At 43.0% G+C, this 21,174-nt stretch overlaps 1 protein-coding gene and 1 long non-coding RNA gene across 3 annotated transcripts; one reads left to right on the top strand and one right to left on the bottom strand.

The window, feature by feature from the left end:
• Nucleotides 1-624: 624 nt before the first annotated feature.
• Nucleotides 625-20,864, bottom strand: LOC139565083 (ras-related protein Rab-37-like). Of its 2 annotated transcripts, none has more exons than XM_071385145.1 (9): nucleotides 20,310-20,864; nucleotides 15,491-15,601; nucleotides 5,628-5,669; nucleotides 4,662-4,728; nucleotides 4,513-4,565; nucleotides 4,094-4,159; nucleotides 3,506-3,562; nucleotides 3,173-3,249; nucleotides 625-1,818 (listed from the first exon to the last, which is right to left on the bottom strand). In XM_071385145.1, exons 1-9 carry the CDS (start codon nucleotides 20,472-20,474, stop codon nucleotides 1,710-1,712), a joined length of 747 nt encoding a protein of 248 aa, XP_071241246.1. In that variant the 5' UTR covers nucleotides 20,475-20,864; the 3' UTR covers nucleotides 625-1,709. The 2 variants fall into 2 exon arrangements, with proteins under 2 accessions (XP_071241246.1, XP_071241247.1); XM_071385146.1 differs by lacking the exons at nucleotides 15,491-15,601; nucleotides 20,310-20,864 and adding exons at nucleotides 9,904-10,014; nucleotides 13,675-14,262.
• On the top strand, nucleotides 14,230-18,014 carry LOC139565084 (uncharacterized). Its single transcript, XR_011672859.1, has 4 exons — nucleotides 14,230-14,448; nucleotides 14,666-14,700; nucleotides 15,471-15,630; nucleotides 17,875-18,014. It is a non-coding gene; the product is annotated as an uncharacterized lncRNA (long non-coding RNA).
• Nucleotides 20,865-21,174: the final 310 nt, after the last annotated feature.

The raw sequence follows: 21,174 nt of genomic DNA, 5'->3' as shown, positions 1-21,174 counted from the left end.
AGTGGGACTATCATTGATTTTTCAACAGGACAATGACCCAACACACCTCCAGGCTGTGTAAGGGCTATTTGACCAGGAAGGAGAATGATGAAGTGCTGCATCAGATGACCTGGCCTCCACAATCTCCCAACCTCAACCCAATTGAGATGGTTTGGGGTGCGTTGGAATGCAGAGTGAAGAAAAAGCAGCCAACAAATGCTCAGCATATGTGGGAACTCCTTCAACACTTTTGGAAAAGCCTTCCAGGTGAAGCTGGTTGAGAGAATGCCAAGTGTGCAAAGCTGTCATCAAAGAAAACGGTGGCTACTTTGAATAAAATATATTTTGATTTGTTTAAGAACATTTTGGGTTCTACATGATTCCATGTGTTATTTCATAGTTTTGATGTCTTCACTATTATTTTACAATGTAGAACATAGTAAAAATATAGAAAACCCCTCGAGTAGTTGTGTCCAAACATTTGACTGGTACTGTATATTTATATATTTTTTTTTGCTCAGAAAACTTGGGGGGTCAATTAAAACCACCAGTGGCCGCCAGTTGGGAAACCCTGACCTATTTCCTCCTCCCCAGAGACTCAAAGAACAGATATACAAACACACACTGCAATAAAACACCACCATCTTCATTACAAAAAATAGTTTTTATATACTGTACGATAACAAAGCACTTTTCCATGGCACTTTGTGATCACTGTGACATCTCCATAGAGTGACAATAATTGTGACATCAAGCAAATTCAATAAGCAAACATTCATAATGAACCAAATACAAAGGAACATTTTACACAATGCAACCCATGAACAACCCCTGTACAGTAGAGACACAACAACAACATCCATTAATGATGACTGATAGAGACTCAACAACAAGTGTCTGAGGGAGCTCTCTCATTGGTGGATGGCACGTGGTGGATGGCACGTTTAAAAGCAAATCAAAACTTATGCTGGAACTTCTGACCACCACCTCAATTAACATATGACCACAACATTTCAGAAAATAATGTTAATTTGGAGTATAATTACAAAATGACTGGTAGAGGCCGCATCTGGGACACGCTGTGTATGACACCGGAGTAGTAGAGGGTACTCCTCATACAACATGTATAATGGCATTTAGTCCTGAATAGAATGTGGGGAAACATATGAAGCCATGAGCCCCAGAAAATCTGTATTTTATTCCAGCTAACATCTTTACATAAAGTGATCAGATCATTTCTTCATTTCTTTGTAAATATGGCAATATTGGGGCAAGAAATTCCATTTGGATTTCCAATCCTTCCTTATGGCAATAATGAGTAAGGCTGACAGGCTGCAGCTGCAGCATGTGATACACATGAACTAAATGATCCGAGCATGTTTTAAATATAAATTCACATTTTAAATACAGTGGTAAAGGATTTCTATCAAACTGAAAACACTGACATGGTTTTTCTCCTGATAGGGGTAGAATGAGAGTTGTCTAGTGGCCATAGGCTTTCCAAGTAGGTGGGGAGCAGACCAGGTGCTCTCTTTTTCACAATGTGGTTGCTCTGCTCTTTTTGACTACTCGCTATCTGATGATGCTATTTTAGGGGGACTGTCTCCCTACTGCTCTATGTCTCTCTCTCTTTATCTCCCTCCCTCCCTCTCTCTGTAGATGTTTGTGTGTCTCTCTCGCTCCTCTTTCACTGTGGCCTGGTGTGGTGTAACAGTTGGTGAGAGGTTAGGCTACATGTAGCCACCACAGCAGCCAGACTTCTGCTTCTCAGATGCAATGTAGTCGTGGATCTGGAACTTGGGCTCGTTAGGCTGCTGGGCAGCTCTGTGCTTCAACTCCCTGGCAGAGGCAGAGAGAGAGAGGCAGAGAGAGAGAGAGAGAGATAGAGGCAGAGAGAGAGAGAGGGGCAGAGAGAGAGGCAGAGAGAGAGAGAGAGGGGCAGAGAGAGAGGCAGAGAGAGAGAGAGAGGGGCAGAGAGAGAGGCAGAGAGAGAGAGAGAGAGAGAGAGGCAGAGAGAGAGAGAGAGAGAGGCAGAGAGAGAGAGAGAGAGAGGCAGAGAGAGAGAGAGAGAGAGAGAGGCAGAGAGAGAGAGAGAGAGAGAGAGAGAGGCAGAGAGAGGCAGAGAGAGGCAGAGAGAGGCAGAGAGAGAGAGAGAGAGGCAGAGAGAGAGAGAGGCAGAGAGAGAGAGGCAGAGAGAGAGAGGCAGAGAGAGAGAGGCAGAGAGAGGCAGAGAGAGGCAGAGAGAGGCAGAGAGAGAGAGAGAGGGGCAGAGAGAGAGGCAGAGAGAGAGAGAGAGAGACAGAGAGAGAGAGAGAGAGAGGCAGAGAGAGAGAGAGAGAGAGAGGCAGAGAGAGAGAGAGAGAGGCAGAGAGAGAGAGAGAGAGAGGCAGAGAGAGGCAGAGAGAGGCAGAGAGAGGCAGAGAGAGAGAGAGGCAGAGAGAGAGAGGCAGAGAGAGAGAGGCAGAGAGAGGCAGAGAGAGGCAGAGAGAGAGGCAGAGAGAGAGAGAGAGAGAGAGAGAGAGAGAGAGAGAGAGAGAGAGAGAGAGAGAGAGAGAGAGAGAGAGAGAGAGGCAGAGAGAGAGAGAGGCAGAGAGAGAGAGAGGCAGAGAGAGAGAGAGAGAGGCAGAGAGAGAGAGAGAGAGAGGCAGAGAGAGGCAGAGAGAGGCAGAGAGAGGCAGAGAGAGGCAGAGAGAGAGAGAGAGAGGCAGAGAGAGAGATAGAGAGAGGCAGAGAGAGAGAGAGAGAGAGGCAGAGAGAGAGAGAGAGAGGCAGAGAGAGAGAGAGAGAGAGGCAGAGAGAGGCAGAGAGAGAGAGAGGCAGAGAGAGAGAGAGGCAGAGAGAGAGAGAGGCAGAGAGAGAGAGGCAGAGAGAGAGAGGAGAGAGAGAGAGAAAGAGAGAGAGAGAGAGAGAGAGAGAGGCAGAGAGAGAGAGAGAGAGAGAGAGAGAGAGAGAGAGAGAGAGAGAGAGAGAGAGAGAGAGAGAGAGAGAGAGAGAGAGAGAGAGAGAGAGAGAGAGAGAGAGAGAGAGAGAGAGAGAGAGAGGAGAGTGTGTGGGATGGAGCAGTGCAGAGCAGAGAAATTGAAAACATAAGGGAAAAGAGAAGGAGAGATGAGGAACATAATTGGGCAATATGTCTTTGCCCTTTCACATACAGTGCAACTTTAATTTAGAAATAACATGAGTCGTGACTTACTTTGCTACAGCCAGGAAGGCCAGCTCTACATTGACTCCAGTCTTGGCACTGGTCTCCATGAAAGGGACTCCATATTCCTGAAAAGCATCCAGGGCTTTTAATGGCACTACTCAAGTACGCCACATTCATCATATGAATGAACTCACTACCAAACACTCAGAGTGATACATCTCTCCAACACTTGAGGGAACATCAGTTCACAAGTGCAGTTTATAAATCAACATTTCAAGCTTGTTTTCATTTCACAGTGCTGTACAGTTGCTTTTGAAGAGGTTACTTGGTGTTTTGCAATAGGAGAGTGGAGCAAACCCTTAAGTGGGCCTTGTCTCTTACCTTGGCCAGCTTCTCTCCCTCCTCACGCTTGATGACCCTCTCTCCGGCCATGTCCGTCTGTTTGGACAGAGCAGAGGAGAGTCATGGACACAACTAGTCCATTAGATCCAGAGAGGCACCACTACATCAGCCCACACAAGCCACAGCAGTTCCCAGGGCAGTCTCCAGGCTGCCTCTGAGTGTCTGACCACAGGCCAAACACTGCTCAGAGAGAAATGTGCCCTGTCCTGCTGCTCTCCCCAGCTCTGGGAATAAATTATGTCTGGTGGAACGTGACAGCAATGACCCAGTGTCTCTGTAGTAGCACCACCAGAGGGGGCACATGATCTATGGGTGCTGCTGAACTGGAGATGCCACCAGTTCTATTTGAAATCATCACAACACATGTGTTCACTAGTAACGTTCTAATTCAGCTTCAATATAAACTCAGAGGCTGAGACACTGTGTGTGTGGGTGTGTGTAATTAGGCTACAAAGTCAATAGCAGAGACAAATATGTTTCTGTGTGTGTTGTGTTCTTATTGTTACTTTTGGTATGACGACTTCTCTTGATACACTCTACAAAACCAAAAGGATGTCTAGCTCACACCTTGTTGCCGAGCAACATGATGACCACATCCTTCTGAGCATACTCATGAACTTCAGTCAGCCAGGCCTATATGGGAGGGGGGGGGGGGGGGGAGAGAGATTAAAAAGGAGATTAGTCAGTAAAAATGCCAGTGCTAAAGGAGACCCTCTCTACAAAAACAGAATACATTTCTCTGCTCTTCTGCTTTGGTTACTATTCTCCATTCTGCGCTGCACTTCCCCTTATCCCCAAACCTTCAAAAACTTAAATAATGGCTTCTTGGAAATGTCATGAAATGTCATTGTGGAGGTCACTTCAGTAATGTAATGTGGAGGCCATATATTACTTGGCATGTAAAAGGAATTCTCTAAAAGGGGGCTTATGAGAAGGCGTGAGGAGATAAGAAGGAGGAGTGAAGAGTGACATGATAGGTTTCTCACCCTGATGTTGTCAAAGGATGACTTGCTGGTGATGTCATAGAGCAGGAGGAGGGCTGAGGAGAGAAAGGCAGAGAGTCTCACACAGCCACGTGTTCTTAGCATTCTACCACACATACAACCAGGAAGTGTTTTAATAGAGCAGAGATTACCCTGTGCGTCTCTGTAGTAGGCATGCGTGACACTGCGGAATCTCTCCTGTCCTGCAGTATCCCAGATCTGGGAGAAAGAGGTGAAAAATTAATTAAAACAATGTAATAAACCTGGAAAACGGGACAATATCCCAACCAGCAGCAACCAATGAGCATGCAATGGTATGCACGTGATAATGGGAAATTAATGATCAATATATTTTACAGTGTAATACATTAGAATAGTCACGTGGCTTATTTCTTTTTTACGAGGTAAGTTGATTGAGAACACATTCTCATTTACAGAAATGACCTGGGGAATAGTTACAGGGAAGAGGAGGGGGATGAATGAGCCAATTGGAAGCTGGGGATGTTTAGGTAGCCATGATGGTATGACAGCCAGATTGAGAATTAAACCAGGATACCGAGGTTAATACCCCTAATCTTACAATACGTGGCATGTGATCTTTAGTGACCACAGAGAGTCAGGACACCTGTTCAACATCCCATCCGAAAGACGGCACCCTACACAGGGCAATGTCCCCAATCACTACCCTGGGGCAATTGGATATATTCTTTTAGACCATAGGAAAGAGTGCCTCCTACTGGCCTCCAACACCACTTCCAGCAGCATCTGGTCTCCCATCCAGGTACCAACCAGGACCAACCCTGCTTAACACTGCTTAGCTTCAGAGGCAAGCCAGCATTGGGATGCAGGGTGGTGTGCTGCTCAGACAAAACCCACCGAAGGCATTTAAATGTTTGGCACCTCTCAGCCAGCATTGTTAATAAAACAGGATATGATAACAACGTATTTGCAATAGATACACTGTGGTTACATAGGGACACTTGAGTGTTGACCACATACGCCACTGCCCACTGTGTAATATTATGATACTGACTGTGGTTTAATGAATTAGACTGGTAGGGATAGGATCACAGGAATAGTGGCATCAATGTTGGGTGTAGAGGTCCCTGCTCTCTCACCTGGAGTTTGACCTTCACGTTGTCCACCGTAACAACTTTATTCTGATGAGGAGAGGAAACAGTTAACCACAGGACTGTCTATGGGGGTCTCTTTGCATAATAGAGACAGACTCAGACAAAACACATCACAGGTATTTAAATATTAAGAAGCTTCAGAAAGCAAGAATATTCTAAAGAACAAACAGACAGAGCGGAAATAGCACAGCATGCTGTATAACAGTGGCGACCCGTCATTCAGGGCAGGTGGGCCTGTGAGCCCCAACCTTTAATAAAATAATAATAATAAATAAATAAATATATATATATATTGTTTTTTGGGGGGTTTGCCTGTTTTACATGTTATTTTGGCATTAATATGTGTCACATATCAGTTTACAAACAATATAAAAAAAATATATATATCATTGAGTTAATAAAGCTGCAAATAAACAGGCAGCTCTAAAATGTAGGTGTTTCAGCCTAGCTCAGTGTTTTATGTGGTGGTGGGGCAGGCCAGCAGAAAATAGGAGCATTGCACTGTGATTGGCTCAGTGTTCTGTCACTGATGGGGACACACTGTCACCAGCCTTTAGTAAGGGTAGACATCAAGAATGTGAGCCCTTTGGGTTCTGCCATAGACTTAAATTAGAAGTGCCCTTCCAAGAAGGCTCAAGGTCATTGGCCATAGATAAAATGACCTCAAATCACGTTATATCTACAGTAGCTTTGATTGGACTGATCATGTCAACATCTTACTTTTAAAGTCTTAGCTAGCAGTCATCATCAGCTGTCATCAAGTCGACAATCTACTAGCAAATCCTTTTTAATCCTTGTCATATGAAGAGAAATAATGAAGAGAAATTATTGATAAAACGTATCGGTGCTCATCGGCCATTGGACATAAAGATTACACAACAAGTTGGAAATTGCAAATTCAACAATGAGTCGTTTGGAAGGAATCAGTGGCTAACTGCAAGCATTGCAAAGAAACCACTAACGTTAGCCTGCTATTCAATGGAGTGGCTGTGTTCCCCCCCCCAGAGTTCCCACCATAAATCCAGAGAATGACAAAGTCTGATGACAAAGTCTGATGACAAAATTTGCCCACAAAGGACCACTGCGCCACCTTCACAAGATGAGTCCAAAAATGTATTGTATGCTGCTGCATAAATTATGTAATATGCAAGGGAGAAATGTATACTGTAGCTAAGAAAGTAATACTAAGTGTTTGTTGTGTAGTAACCTGTTCATAACCCATGTGCCTCACCATAATAATTTGGTCTATTTTCACCAATGCGGTATTGTAAACACATCATTCGTGGTGTGCTTGTTTGGCTACTGTTTTGTACAGCTTTCAACCAAACGGCGTTCAATGTGCCTCACCCTAATAATTTGGTCTACTTTCACCTCTTAATTTTGCCTACTGTTCTAACTTGGTGGTGCACATATAGCCTATAACCTGTTTTGGAGAACTGTAATCATCGAATATTGTAAAAGCTTTCATTGTCTGTTTATATGTCCCCTTTTTTATCCTACGGCTCTGACTTGGTGTACAGGGAGAATACTGTAAGAATGGCCCATATTCTGAATTCTGTCGCTATACATTTCAAAAGTGCTGAACAAATAGTTATATTGACTACGTCCGTCGTGGCTTGCTCATTAACATCTTAATCGGAATTACGGATTGCCTCTTATCCGCTTGTCGTCCCCTTATGCCATAGTTTGTACATCTCATTTGTCAGTAGAAACCACATTTGTTTAAGCAAGTCTGCCATGTCAGCTATGTTTTTTAAAAGGCAGTAAATGAGGCTGAATGAACTGTTCCGCTGCCAGACAAGGCTCCGCTGAAAGCCAGGTTTAGCAGTGGTAAGGTGTTGGGACAGCTTTACGTAGGCCCTAACAGTTTGTGGGCACTGTTTGTCACCGTTATAGTGCAATTCATGTATTGTTTAGTGTTGTGGCTTTGATGGCATGCATCCCACTTTTTTGGGGGGGGGGCCCACCAAGATTTCCATGCTAAAATCACCACTGGTATATAGACTCATAAAGACAACATGAAAACTAAGAGGATCTTCAGAGGCCGGGCAAAGAAAGCCAATTGCTACACCCACACTACAGAGGTTCTGGAATTAGACTTAATTGCACAATAGTGAGAAAGAAGACTGGTGTCACGTCCTGACTATAGAGAGACCTTATTTTCTATGGTAGAGTAGGTCAGGGAGTGACTGGGGTTTAGTCTAGTTTATTATTTCTATGTGGGGTTCTAGTTTTGTTTTTCTATGTTGGTGATTGGTATGATTCCCAATTGGAGGCAGCTGGTAATCGTTGTCTCTAATTGGGGATCATATTTAAGTAGCATTTTTTCCACCTGTGTTTTATGGGATATTGTTTTGAGTTAGTGCACGTAGCACATCTGTAGTCACGGTTTGTTGTTAGTTTATTGTTTTGCTAAGTTTCACTTACTAATAAATTATGTGGAACTCAACATCCGCTGCGCCTTGGTCTGATAATTATTCCAGCGAACGTGACAACTGGCAAAATAACAACCCACTCCCTGGCTAATTTCCTGTGGCTGTCAGGGACGCCATGTGATTTTCTGTATAGGCAGGAGTCTAAAATAGTCATGAGTGAAAAAAATAATATTAGCTACAGATATGGATTAGTGAAAAACACATCTTGTGAAAGATGCTCTTCAAGACAATATAGAAGGAATATGGAAGATTGAGGAGGAATAAGATGCTTCCAAGTGAAAAACATATCTTGTGAAAGATGCTCTTCGAGGAAGTATAGAAAGAATATGGAAAATTGAGAAGGAATAAGATGCCTAAGTCATGTGAAATGATGTGTCCCTTCTAAACTAAGTCCCAAATATGTACGTACATACACCCACCCACACACACACACATACACTCACGAACAAACCCAATGGCACACATTCTAGAGGTCAACCAATAACAGCTTGTTGTAAGGTCAGTCTGCTGTGTAGGTGTCATTATTATGCAGGTAACTGAACCAGTTAACCTCACCCTGGCCTTTTAAACTTCCTGTTTGTATTTCAGGGGAAAACAGGAGGAAAGTCACTAAGTGAGAACATGACACAAGCAACAATGTTGAAATGAAGGAAGTGAACGCTACAACTGGTACATATCACTTCCTCTAAGCTAACCTCATTACTCCACTATCAGTACCCGGGTACAGTCAGCCCCTGCCTTTCCTGTGAGCACACTGTGACAGACACACACTCTCTCTGAAGTGAGTCCAATCTTCTAAAATGTCCCCTCTTAACGGGGGTCACCACCCATTGAGACTTCCACCTTGGCAGAACGGACATGGTCCAACCCCTGCATTAGTTGCCATGGGTTTCCGTTTTTCCCTCCAATTATTACGCAGATTGGCCACACACGGCTTAGCGTTGACAAGCCCCATGCTGAGCAACTGCTACAAGGAAGCAGGGCCAAAATAGCCCTGCCACGTTAGAGCTAGTCACAGCAGTCTTCCCATCCACACAGGGTATTGATTGGTATAGCTGGAGGCTCAGCAAGGAACATAGACTGATCCTGTATCATTCTCAAAATCATCTCTCCTTATAATCTTCTGTTCCATACAGATGCAATACAAGTAGCCGTGGGTGGTCACTACACACAACTCATTGTTATAATGCACTTATTTATGAATCTCATGAATAGTTATTACCTTTTGCACAAGCATGGAGAAAATAATCTCCATTTGTCTACATAAACGGTCCACACATCCCTATCCATGATGTACTCCCATCCCAGGCAGTCCTAATGTCTACACCATCAACACAGAGTGGTAACACAGTACTCTGCCTTAATGCAACATCATTTCCTCCAAAACCGCCATTTTACCAGCCATTAGATAGAGTGTTTTCTTTGGAGGGTGAGCGGGTCCAAATCCACTGGTGCAAGAGTCTTTCTTTCTGTCCATATTCTCTCTCTTTTTCCATCTCTCACTCATTTTCTCTATCTTTTTCTCTCTCTCACCAGCAGCTGGTTGGAAGCTATGGAAATCTGTCCCCCACCAATCTGTCCCCCACATGAGAGCTGCTTGTTTATTTGACCCCAGCCAGGACAGAACATCGTTTGTGGGGGTAACGTAACGTAACGTACAACGTCTTCAACAACATTCTAGCGTTTATCTTGTAAATAGACCATTTAGAAATGAGAAAGAACAGAGAAAAACAGCAGACATAATGCATACATTATGAATGTATAGACACAAAGAACCTTCCAACCATGAGTTGACCCCACTCTGAGTCTACTGACATCTCTCTCACCCTAAAGTCTATTCCCACGGTGGCTATGAAGTTGCCTCCCAAAAAGGCCCCGTCTTTAAAGCGCACCAGCACACACGTCTTCCCCACCGCAGAGTCTCCCAGCAGCATCACCTAGAGAGGCGTCACAGCCAGAGGTCAGAGAGAGGGGTTAGGGGTCATACCTGGGCCCAACACACTGGCATCAACCCTCACATGACCAGAAGAATGGTAATAACTCCAAACAAGCTTTCACTGAACAATGTTTGGTCTTAAGAGATGAATCATAGAGTGCAACTGGTTCATATGCAAATTACTTTCTGAAAGTAACCTGTTGATTATTTCATGATGCTGTGCATCCATGAGAAGTGAAAATTATAAAACTAGAATTTCACGACATCATGATGACTAGTGTTGTTAAGTGTCAAAGCACTGACTCATGATCCTATTGCAAAATGTTCTTGTTGTTTTAGCCTCATCTGAACTTCCTGGTTATTTATTGGGCGCCTGATTTAGTTTGGATATTTTATCCATCAGTTGATTTCATCTTTATAAGGTTGTAGACTAAATTATGTGGTTGATGTGTGGGACTACCCTTATTAATTTGATCATTCATATTTCAACATGAGTAGTGTTCTGCAGTAAAACAGCTTAGAGTGGATATGTATGAGAGATCATATTTGCACAAACCATCATGAGACTGATGTGTGAATGACCTGTTCTTCTGCTTGGTCTAGTTCATTAACTTGGTCTAGTTCATTAACCACTCTCCTGATTCTGATCAATCCCCAAACGCTCATGATTAAAAGTACTATGTAACAATATGGACCTTTACTGTAACTACATTTTAAATACAATAACATGGACTTTTCCCCCTAAGATTTGGAGAGAAATGTACTATTACGTGGTATGCAGTTAACCTGTATTACCAAGTGCTACATTCTTCCTTGAGACAATATTTAGATATCATTAAGAATGGGAGGACTGAATACCGTGATTCATATCAAATAAACCTGTGTCACATTGGATACATTATCCAGTGGTGTAAAGTACTACTTAAGTAGTTTTTTGGGGTATCTGTACTTTACTATTTATATTTTTGCCAATTTTCACTTCACTACATTCCTAAAGAAAATAATGTACTTTCTACTCCATACATTTTCCCTGACACCCAAAAGTACTCGTTACATTTTGACAAGTAAATGGTCCAATTCGCACACGTATCAAGAGAACATCCCTGGTCACCCCTACTGCCTCTGATCTGTAGGACTCACTAAACACAAATTCTTCATTTGTAAATTATGTCTGAGTGTTGGAGTGTGCCCCTGGCTATCCGTCAATAAAAAATTTAAACATTTAATTGTGTCCTCTGGTTTATACTTTTGATACATAAGAATCAAAAGTAAATGGAATTGCTCAAATGTACTTAAGTATATTTAAAACCAAATACTTTTAGACTTTTACTTAAGTATTTTACTGCGTGACTTTCACTTTTACTTGAGTCATTTTCTATTAAGGTATCTTTACTTTTACTCAAGTATGACTGTTGAGTACTTTTTCCACCACTGACATTATCCATAAGGGAGGGGTGAAATTGGTGTGCACTGGTGTGTGGCAAGGCACATAATTGATAGTGGTGGGGTAATTAAGAGTAATGTAAACAGAATAGAAGCTTGCCACAATGATAACAGCTGTTCTTATTCCATAGTGGTATATTATGCTACATTAAGGGGAAACTTCACAAAAGCAAGGGCTACCCTCTTAGAAAAAAAGGTGCTATCTAGAACCTAAAAGGGTTCTTTGGCTGTCCCGATTGGATTACCCTATGAAGAACCCTTGTTGGCTCCAGGTAGAACCCTTTTGGTTCCAAGTAGACCCGTTTTGGGTTCCATGTAAACTCAGCAAAAAAAGAAACGTCCCTTTTTCAGGACCCTGTCTTTCAAAAATAATTAGTAAAAATCCAAATAACTTCGCAGATCTTCATTGTAAAGGGTTTAAACACTGTTTCCCGTACTTGTTCAATGAAACATAAACAATTATTGAACATGCACCTGTGGAATGGTCGTTAAGACACTAACAGCTTACAGACGGCGAGCAATTAAGGTCACAGTTATGAAAACTTAGGACACTAAAGAGGCCTTCCTACTGACTCTGAAAAACACCAAAAGAAAGATGCTCAGGGTCCCTGCTCATCTGCGTGAACGTGCCTTAGGCATGCTGCAAGGAGGCATGAGGACTGCAAATGTGGCCAGGGCAATAAATTGCAATGTCCGTACTGTGAGACGCCTAAGACAGCGCTACAGGGAGACAGGGTGGACAGCTGATTGTCCTCGCAGTGGCAGACCACATGTAACAACACCTGCACAGGATCGGTACATCCGAACATCACACCTGCGGGACAGGTACAGGATGGAAACAACAACTGCCCGAGTTACACCAGGAACGCACAATCCCTCCATCAGTGCACAGACTGTCCGCAATAGGCTTAGAGAGGCTGGACTGAGGGCTTGTAGGCCTGTTGTAAGGCAGGTCCTCACCAGACATCACTGGCAACAATGTCTCCTATGGGCACAAACCCACCGTCGCTGGACCAGACAGGACTGTCAAAAAATGCTCTTCACTGACGAGTTGTGGTTTTGTCTCACCAGGGGTGATGGTCGGATTCACGTTTATTGTTGAAGGAATGAGCGTTACACTGAGGCCTGTACTCTGGAGCGGGATCGATTTGGAGGTGGGGGGTCCGTCATGGTCTGGGGCAGTGTGTCCAGCATCATCGGACTGAGCTTGTTGTCATTGCAGGCAATCTCAACGCTGTGCGTTACAGGGAAGACATCCTCCTCCCTCATGTGGTACCCTTCCTGCAGGCTCATCCTGACATGACCCTCCAGCATGACAATGCCACCTGCCATACTGCTTGTTCTGTGCGTGATTTCGTGCAAGACAGGAATGTTAGTGTTCTGCAATGGCTAGCGAAGAGCCCGGATCTCAATTCCATTAAGCACGTCTGGAACCTGTTGGATCGGAGGGTGAGGGCTAGGGCCAGTCCCCCCAGAAATGTCTGGGAACTTCCAGGTGCCTTGGTAGAAGAGTGGGGTAACATCTCACAGCAAGAACTGGCAGATCTGGTGCAGGCCATGAGGAGGAGATGCACTGCAGTACTTAATGTAGCTGGTGGCCACACCAGATACTGACTGTTACTTTTGATTTTTACCCCCACTTTGTTCAGGGACACATCATTCCATTTCTGTTAGTCACAGGTCTGTGGAACTTGTTCAGTTTATGTCTCAGTTGTTGAATCTTATGTTAATACAAATATTTACACATGTTAAGTTTGCTGAAAATAAATGCAGTTGACAGTGAGAGGACGTTTCTTTTTTTGCTGAGTTTAGAACCTTTTCCACAGAGGGTTCTACATGGAACCCAAAATGGTTCTACCTGGAACAAAAATGGGTTTCACCTGGAACAAAAAAAGGGTTTCACCTGGAACAAAAAAGGGTTTCACCTGGAACAAAAAAGGGTTTAATTTGGAACCAAAGGGGTTCTTCTATGGGGACAGACTTTTTTATAAGAGTGTACTGGTGTGCAGAATAGGCAGAGTATTTTAATATATTTTCCTTCATTTGTTTGAGAGATGGCCACCTGTACCACCAGTGAAGCTTCTCAATTAGGCTACAGTCAATATTAATACCAGCAGGCAGCGCCATAACATGATCATAAGCATAATACTGTTATAAGCACATAATAAACATAGCCTAATAATATATATCCCAATAATAAGAATAGCCTAATACAGACCTTGAAGGCAATATCAAAATACTCGCAAACCGAGGCGCATCTCTCCAACACATATTTTGATGTTCCGTTTTTAGTCTCTTTATCCTTCAACGATGCCTTCTTTGTGGACATCGCAATGACTATCACCACAGTATCACCGAGATCTGTCAGCGCGCCGCGCGATGTTCCTCCCGAGATGCCAGTGACTCAAAACCAGTTAACACGAGCAATGAGTCCATCGGCAGTCATTTAGCGTTGTCCAAAACCACCCAGCGCTTTCTAAGAACAATTTCTTGACGCTGAATCAACTAATGCCAATCATAGAGTCGTGGTTAAAACTTAATGGGGGATTCTCTTGAGGACGCGGCTACATTCGTGGAGGAAATATAATCAATATGCGGAAACATTTCTCAGTTATGCAGAACGTTGGAACGGATCCGCATCATTCTTTACGCGTTGGCAGATGAAACGACGTTGCTATTGTCATTTGTCCAATGAAGATAATGTTATTTAGGTCTATGAAATGAGGCAGTTTTTTGTAATTTTCATAAATGAAAACAACTAGGTCTTCAACCTAGCCACGGACGCAACAGGCAGTGATGGCACGAGTTATTAGTCACAGGTGTTACTGAACTCGTTGATCATGAAAGAGGAGGAGTTCAGCGAACGAAAAAAAACGTCTGTCAACGTGTTGCCACTGAAAAATACACTTTTCGGTTTCAATCCTAAATTAATGTTATTCCAGTGATTTCAGAATTCTGAAAAATTCCTACAATTTAATCCACAACATGTCAGGTAGGTGGTCTTTCCTCACCTATGTCTACTTTTCAAAGGATGTATGTAGCCTTGAGAAAATACACTAATAACAGACAGTGTTCATATGAGAATCTCATTTTCTTTCACTTAATTGACATGACATAATGTCAAAAATGTTCTCCTAATTGCCAAGCCATGCATGATCATGTGGATGGATACCAGCTGAATCTTTGACTAAGAGTTTGTCTCTCCCCAGTGCTCAAAAGAGAGAGACGAGAAAAAGAGATGTCTGTGAGTGTATTTCTCTCTAGCTCCATCACTTCACATTACAGGCAGTTGTGGGCTCAGACAGACAGACAAACAGACAGACAGACAGAAAGACTGGCGAACCTTGGTTAATCTTCTATCCACCTAGTACAACAAAGGTTTCTGCAAGTGCAACCAAACCTTTTTATACCCACTGCATTTGTCACAACCTTTTACTGTATGACAAAGCATTTTTCGTATCTCCAAGGTAAGCAGCTTTGTGTGTCCTTTTTCTGCATTGCTTTTGTACGGCTTATATGCCTTCAGACAAACAAAGCCTTAGTCATCACTGTCTGTCACAGCACAAAACATTCAGGTCTATTTCTGAAAATAGCATCACCCTGAGCTTTATAACTTTTACAGTCCCGTTCTTTCTGTCTTTCTTTCTTACTTTCATTTTCTCTGTGAATGGAAGCCCACCATACATCACCACAGTGATAATGTAGACCGTATATGCAGACAATCAATCACTCCAGTTCACATTCACAACAGTGAGTGATACATCTGCGAAACACAACTATCCATCAGGGAACAGACCAACTGGTGCATCATTAACTGTAATCATACACACGCTTTCTAGCAACACCCAACTGTGTGCTAAAGATCATTATGATTGCAGAAAGAGGAAGATGATTGGCACCTCAGACAACAGCATTTAGGGACCCTGGAAGGGAAGACACTTGTTGTCCCATCAATCCCAGTAACAAAGTGATCTGTTCCCTTCATGGTCACTTGTCCCCTATGGCTCATGGCAGACAATAACGCAGAGACTCACCGTGAAGCCGATGCCCACAGTGGCAGAGAAGGAGCCGGGTATGAACTTGCCTTGGTCATACTGGACCAGCAGAGAGGTCTTCCCCACGCCGCTGTCTCCCACCATGATGGTCTGTGGATAGCAGGAAGAACAGAGAGCAGGTTAGCCACATCACAGCACTACCCAGCACTACACAGCACAGCACTACACAGCACAGCACTACACAGCACAGCACAGCACTACACAGCACAGCACTACACAGAACAGCACTACACAGAACAGCATAGTGCACTCTTATAAAAAAGGGTTCTTCGGCTGCCCCCATAGCTTAACCCTTTTTGGTTCCAGGGAGAACCCTTTTTGGTTCCACAAAGAACCATTTTGGGTTCCATGTAGAACCCTCAATGGAAAGGGTCCTACATGGAACCAAAAAGGGTTCCTCAAATGGTTCTCCTATGGGGACAGCCGAAAAACCATTTTACTTTCTAGATAGCACCTTTTTTCTAAGAGTGTACAGTACAGAACAGCACACTGCTCATCTATAGGCCTGTACAATGAGTGGGTGTAGCGTACCCTACTGTATATGTGCATCTGTTGCTTACAGTGCGGAACATGCCCTTGCCTGATGCCATATAATGTGTGTAATATAATGTGATGCTATGAAGGTCAGTTGGGTAAATACCCGACGGGAGGAGGGAAATGGCAGTGGATGAGTCTGAATGTACCAGGGATATAAGGCAGCTGCAGCCTGAGCATCATGTCAGCCATGCTACTTGGATTCAAGGCGATGCGCTCTGTGCCCCAAAGGGAGCATTAAGAGATCTCTCCTTGCCCACTCAACTGAAAAAACTCTTGCACAATGACACACAGCACAGACAAACACACATCAGCAGGCCACACACACACACACACACACACACACACACACACACACACACACACACACACACACACACACACACACACACACACACACACACACACACACACACACACACACACACACACACACACACACACACACACACACACACGCACGCACACAGTGGTGTAGTGGAGAGTATACTCAGGTATACGGTGTATACCCACTTATTTTTCGTTGGGCCTTGTGTATATTCCCTTCTTAATCCCCATGATGCATACCAAAGTAGTGTAGTGGAGGTATATGCCTTATCAATAAATAAGTCTGATGGAACAGATCAGAATGTTTCGCTTAAAATGTTGATAAACTATTATTTCTTCACATTTTAGGTGCAGCAATGTGCACGCTACGGTAGGCCTATATTTAGAAAGAGGGGAGATCTAAAGATGTAACAACTATCATGGTTTGCTAATATGACTAGGATAATTACATTTGGCTGCTAGACAATGAAAGAAAGCTCAAAGAAAACCAATAGAACAGGAGTATGCATAAGAGGAAGTCTTTAGAAAATAATTACCTCCAGGTTTCTATGGTGGGATTTTGGCTATACAGGCTACTTTGAAGCAAGGTAAGACATGCCAATTAATATAAAGTGATTATTTGCATCAATTATTGCCATTTGTTTTGCAATCTCCATCTTGTGCTATATGTGCTACAGAAACACCACTAACCAAACAACAGTGCTAGGTGCCTGCACACTTGAATTAAAGGGTATCTACACAAACAAATCTAAATGTCTTACTCGGTTGACGTCCTCATTTATCTTTCAATAGTAGGCCTACTATTAGCCAACTTGCACAGTACATATTGGGTACCTGACTGTGAAAGACCAATATGGGATTGATCATTTTAGGTCAGTCAGAGTATATGTCACTGTTTCTCATAGAATTTTTCACACAGGGTGCCTTTCCTTCGCCGGCCGGGCCGTTTGGGAAATGTTTGGCAAAATTAGTATAGCCACTTCTCCAGGCACCTCTGCACACACACACACACACACACACAGAGAGAGAGAGAGACAGTCAACACTCAGTCAAGGGTCCTCTTATACGATAGGAATGATTTCCCATTGCTGTGGGTCATGCGTCATCCCAACGGGGATCTGCTGTTGATTTGAGAGGGGAGCGTTGCACGTGGGCATCAATAAGGCCCTGTTGCCATGGTTATCAGGTTGGTGGCTTGCATTGTGTGGCTAGCCTGGGGCTCCGTGGCAGCAGTCAGCAGACGCTCTTCGCCTCTTTTGTTGACATTTATCACCTCCCAGCAGGCGGCCCCACTGCCTCTTATCTGCTGGCTCATAGAGCCTCACAGCCCACCCAGCTCCCCAACACTCTAATCACTCACATCCCTTTTTCAACTTTGTCATTTTTTAGGCCTCAGAAAGAAAATGTTAATTTCTTCATTACTGTCTCACCAGATATGGTAGATTTAGCTAAAATACATTATTTCTAGTCTTCACCCAGATTATCTCTTTCTCTTCCTACAGAATACAAAGTGGAGACTGTCTGGGGACTGGACTAGATATAAGTGCTGACATTCGTATTGACCTTTTAAAATGTGTGATTGAAAATCTCAGATCAATTTAAAATCTCAAATCAACCAATAAACACTGACCTTTTGAAGCGACTTTAACATTCACTTATATTTTATTAAAGGTTAATTGTGGGGGTGGATGCTTAGGACAGGATAGCATTCATGAATACACGGTCACAACACCAACAACAGTCTGACGCAGACTTGCGGCTTCGTCTGATGACGCATGGAGCACAAACACACACAGTGGGTGTACCCTGTGTGAAGGCCTGAGCAACCAGAAGCCACTGTCAACCAACTACATTACTATTTCTTGTCATCCTCATCCAACTTTAATGTCTGTATGAGGGGTGGGGGGGGGGGCAGAGAGTTTGGGAAAATGGAGAGGAAGTGGGGGTGTAGCCTACCACAGGGGACAGGGGAGAGATGCTTTTACCATAGCAACACACAAGCTCTCGTAGTAAGAGAGCACCAACTCCCCCCTGAGTTGTTTTAGTTAATCAGGCATAACCCCCTAACCTGGGTACCTGTCCGTGTACTCCGTTTCTTCCAACAACCAAAGAACAATCAGCTGACAGGCCAGTCTCTGTGGCAAAACTTGTATTTTTTATTTCACCTTTATTTAACTGACAGGAGTGGCAAGGAGTGGAATGATAGCTAAACAGACTGGTTCCCAGACTAATAACCCCCACAGATGTCTCACAATTAACTAAGTCAAAAACAAACTATAAGGCTATGTGATTCTGTCAACCTAGAGGAAACACCCATCTCTCTCTCTTTCTAATATAGCAAAAGGTTGTTGTTTTCCTTCAGTTAATGAGAATCTACCTCTGGGGTTGTCCTCATACACCCACTGAGTCATTATGCTGCATTGTTTGTGAAAGAAACACAGGGTAAATGGAAACATTCAACATAAGCACTTTCTGTTCCTACACTGGAGTATTCTCAGTCAGTTGGCGTGAGGGCTGGATTTATCTAGCTGCTTTGGGGAATGGAGTTGTTATAGAATGATCAAATTATTAGCATAACACTTGATGCCTATGGATAAATAATATCTACTTTCTATGAATTTCAATACTTGCCCTAAAAATAAAGTGATATGAAAAAGTATGAAGTTAATATTAGATGTTGCTTACTAAAGTAATTTACCCCAACAATGTTGATGAGTATAAGTGGGTGTATTGTGAAAAAAATTATGTGGCGTTAAAGTGAATTTGGTCTCTAACGGAATAACGTGCCCCAAGTCTCATCTTTCTTTCATGACATTTCCGCCCATCTACTTCCACCACACCCACAAATTTCCTGAGGTAAAAAAAAGTAATTAAAGATGCAGATTTCTCTAGAATAACTTAACGTTGGCATCAGTGCTAATGTCCTAAAAAGCAGCATTGGTCTTTAACAGGAAGATGTTCTATCAAGGCTATGCGATTACACATAGGAAGAAACAGAGAACGTACAGGAAGCATACATATCAGGGTTGGGGTCAATTTCATTTTAATTCCAGTCAATTCAGAAAGTAAACCAAATTCCAATTCTAATACCACATTTTTCTCATTGAAAAGCATTGAAGATAATTGGAATTTGTATTTATGTGTACTTCCTGAATTGACTGGAATTTAAATGGAATTGACCCCAATCCTGATACATATCCCTTCCATTTCCAAGTGTCCTCACATGAAGTACAAATAAAAATGCAGTCAATAATGACATCATATGAGTAGGCTCTTGCTGATGTATGTGTGTTGCTGTGGCTCACAAAAAACAAAAGGGGAGCAGTTCAACCATTACATTCCACTATAGAAAGTGATAGTCAGGTTACATTTTCAAGATGTAACCTGGAGGACAAAGTTCTATCTTCTTTTTGTCCCATTAGACATGTACAGCTGTCAGCCTGGCTGTCCAGGGCCCCTGAAACCTGGCAGGTGCTGATTCAGGTGAGAGAGATGAATGAAGTCATGGAAGCTGGCAAAGGGAAGGGGTTCTCCACAAGCAGTCAACCCACACTGAGATGTCCCTGCAATGCGCAACCATTCCAAATTGCTTACCTACATAGTCAGTCCAACTTTGATATTATTACCTCTACATTACACATACAACTGACATATCCACTCAAGTAGAATGCTGACTGTTGTAGCTCCTCCCATGTCACATAATGAAGGCATTGTTCACGCAGACAGAAAAGTTAACTTTTATACTATTACAGAGACACACTTAAATATTAAAATATATATTTACAAAAGAGTACAATTGAAAAGGTAGATTATGTATATAGAGATAGGCTACCCCAGTAGAATTGGCCAATTTAGCACATCATCTTATGTGAGTTCAGCCTCTTTGGTGATTTTAAGTTAGCCTACGAGTTAAGTTATGAAAAAGTAGCCTAATCACCTTGTGCATTAGGTCCTCGTTATAGGGGAACGTGATCTCGAGGGGAGTCAGGCAGTCCTCTGTATCCGTGTCCACCGCAGATGACCCATAGGCACTGTCTGAGTGAAGCGCCTCGCCCTGGTCAACACATTCCATTTCAGGGGTATTCTCCGTAATGATATCCATCTTCTTTATTTGTTCCTATAGAATCTTTTTGTCAACGAGTTGAGAAGCTTTATTTTTTTAACAAGCGGAGCTTTTAGACACGTCGCTGCAATAACTTTATCTCCTTTCCCCGCTCTCTCTCGTTTGCTGTCGCTCTTCTCTACACTCACCGCCCCCTCCTTGTCTAAATCCCTTGCACTTGCAGGTTTGATACTGATGCTCCTGGCAAGAACTATAGCCACCTAGGGGGATCATTTCCGCAGAGTCGAATAAAAATTTAAAGCAAAGCGCTCCTACTGGAAGCGGACACGGAGGTGTACTATAGTATTTATGAAACCATGTCAACTGTGTGCGTTGAAGTGGAGGACGTGCATCATGGTGAGCGCCTTCAAACGCAAATCATCACGTGTCTTCTCTTTGGGATTACTGCGAATTAGCTATATACTTTTGAGGGATGGATGAGGCATATTGGGTCATATCCTAAACCTGCTTTTAAACTAGTAATTGTGGCCGAAATAATATATTGTATATCAATAACTAATTTCACACGTGAACACACGACCCCTTAATGATTATTCATACTATCCAGCCTCTCTGAGAGCCTTGGGAACCTGCTAAATTAATCCCATAAAGCACTGATATTACTCACTAGCAGAATACATTTCATTCAGCTATTTTAATTCAATCAACTAGTCAAAAACGAAATACCCCAAAAAAAGCA

The sequence above is a fragment of the Salvelinus alpinus genome, chromosome 36 (genome assembly GCF_045679555.1).
Source record: "Salvelinus alpinus chromosome 36, SLU_Salpinus.1, whole genome shotgun sequence".
Lineage (NCBI taxonomy): Eukaryota > Metazoa > Chordata > Actinopteri > Salmoniformes > Salmonidae > Salvelinus > Salvelinus alpinus.
Note: the sequence above shows the minus strand (reverse complement) of the source record. Positions and strands in the feature narration are given on the sequence as shown.

Excerpts from the sequence above, each read along its gene's own strand:
- LOC139565083 (XM_071385145.1), bottom strand. The coding sequence starts at position 20,474 with ATGGATATCATTACGGAGAATACCCCTGAAATGGAATGTGTTGACCAG. Across the intron at positions 4,160-4,512 it reads CATCCTTTGACAACATCAGG|GCCTGGCTGACTGAAGTTCA; the intron begins GTGAGAAACCTA and ends CCTCCCATATAG. Across the intron at positions 1,819-3,172 it reads GCCTTCCTGGCTGTAGCAAA|GGAGTTGAAGCACAGAGCTG; the intron begins GTAAGTCACGAC and ends TGCCTCTGCCAG.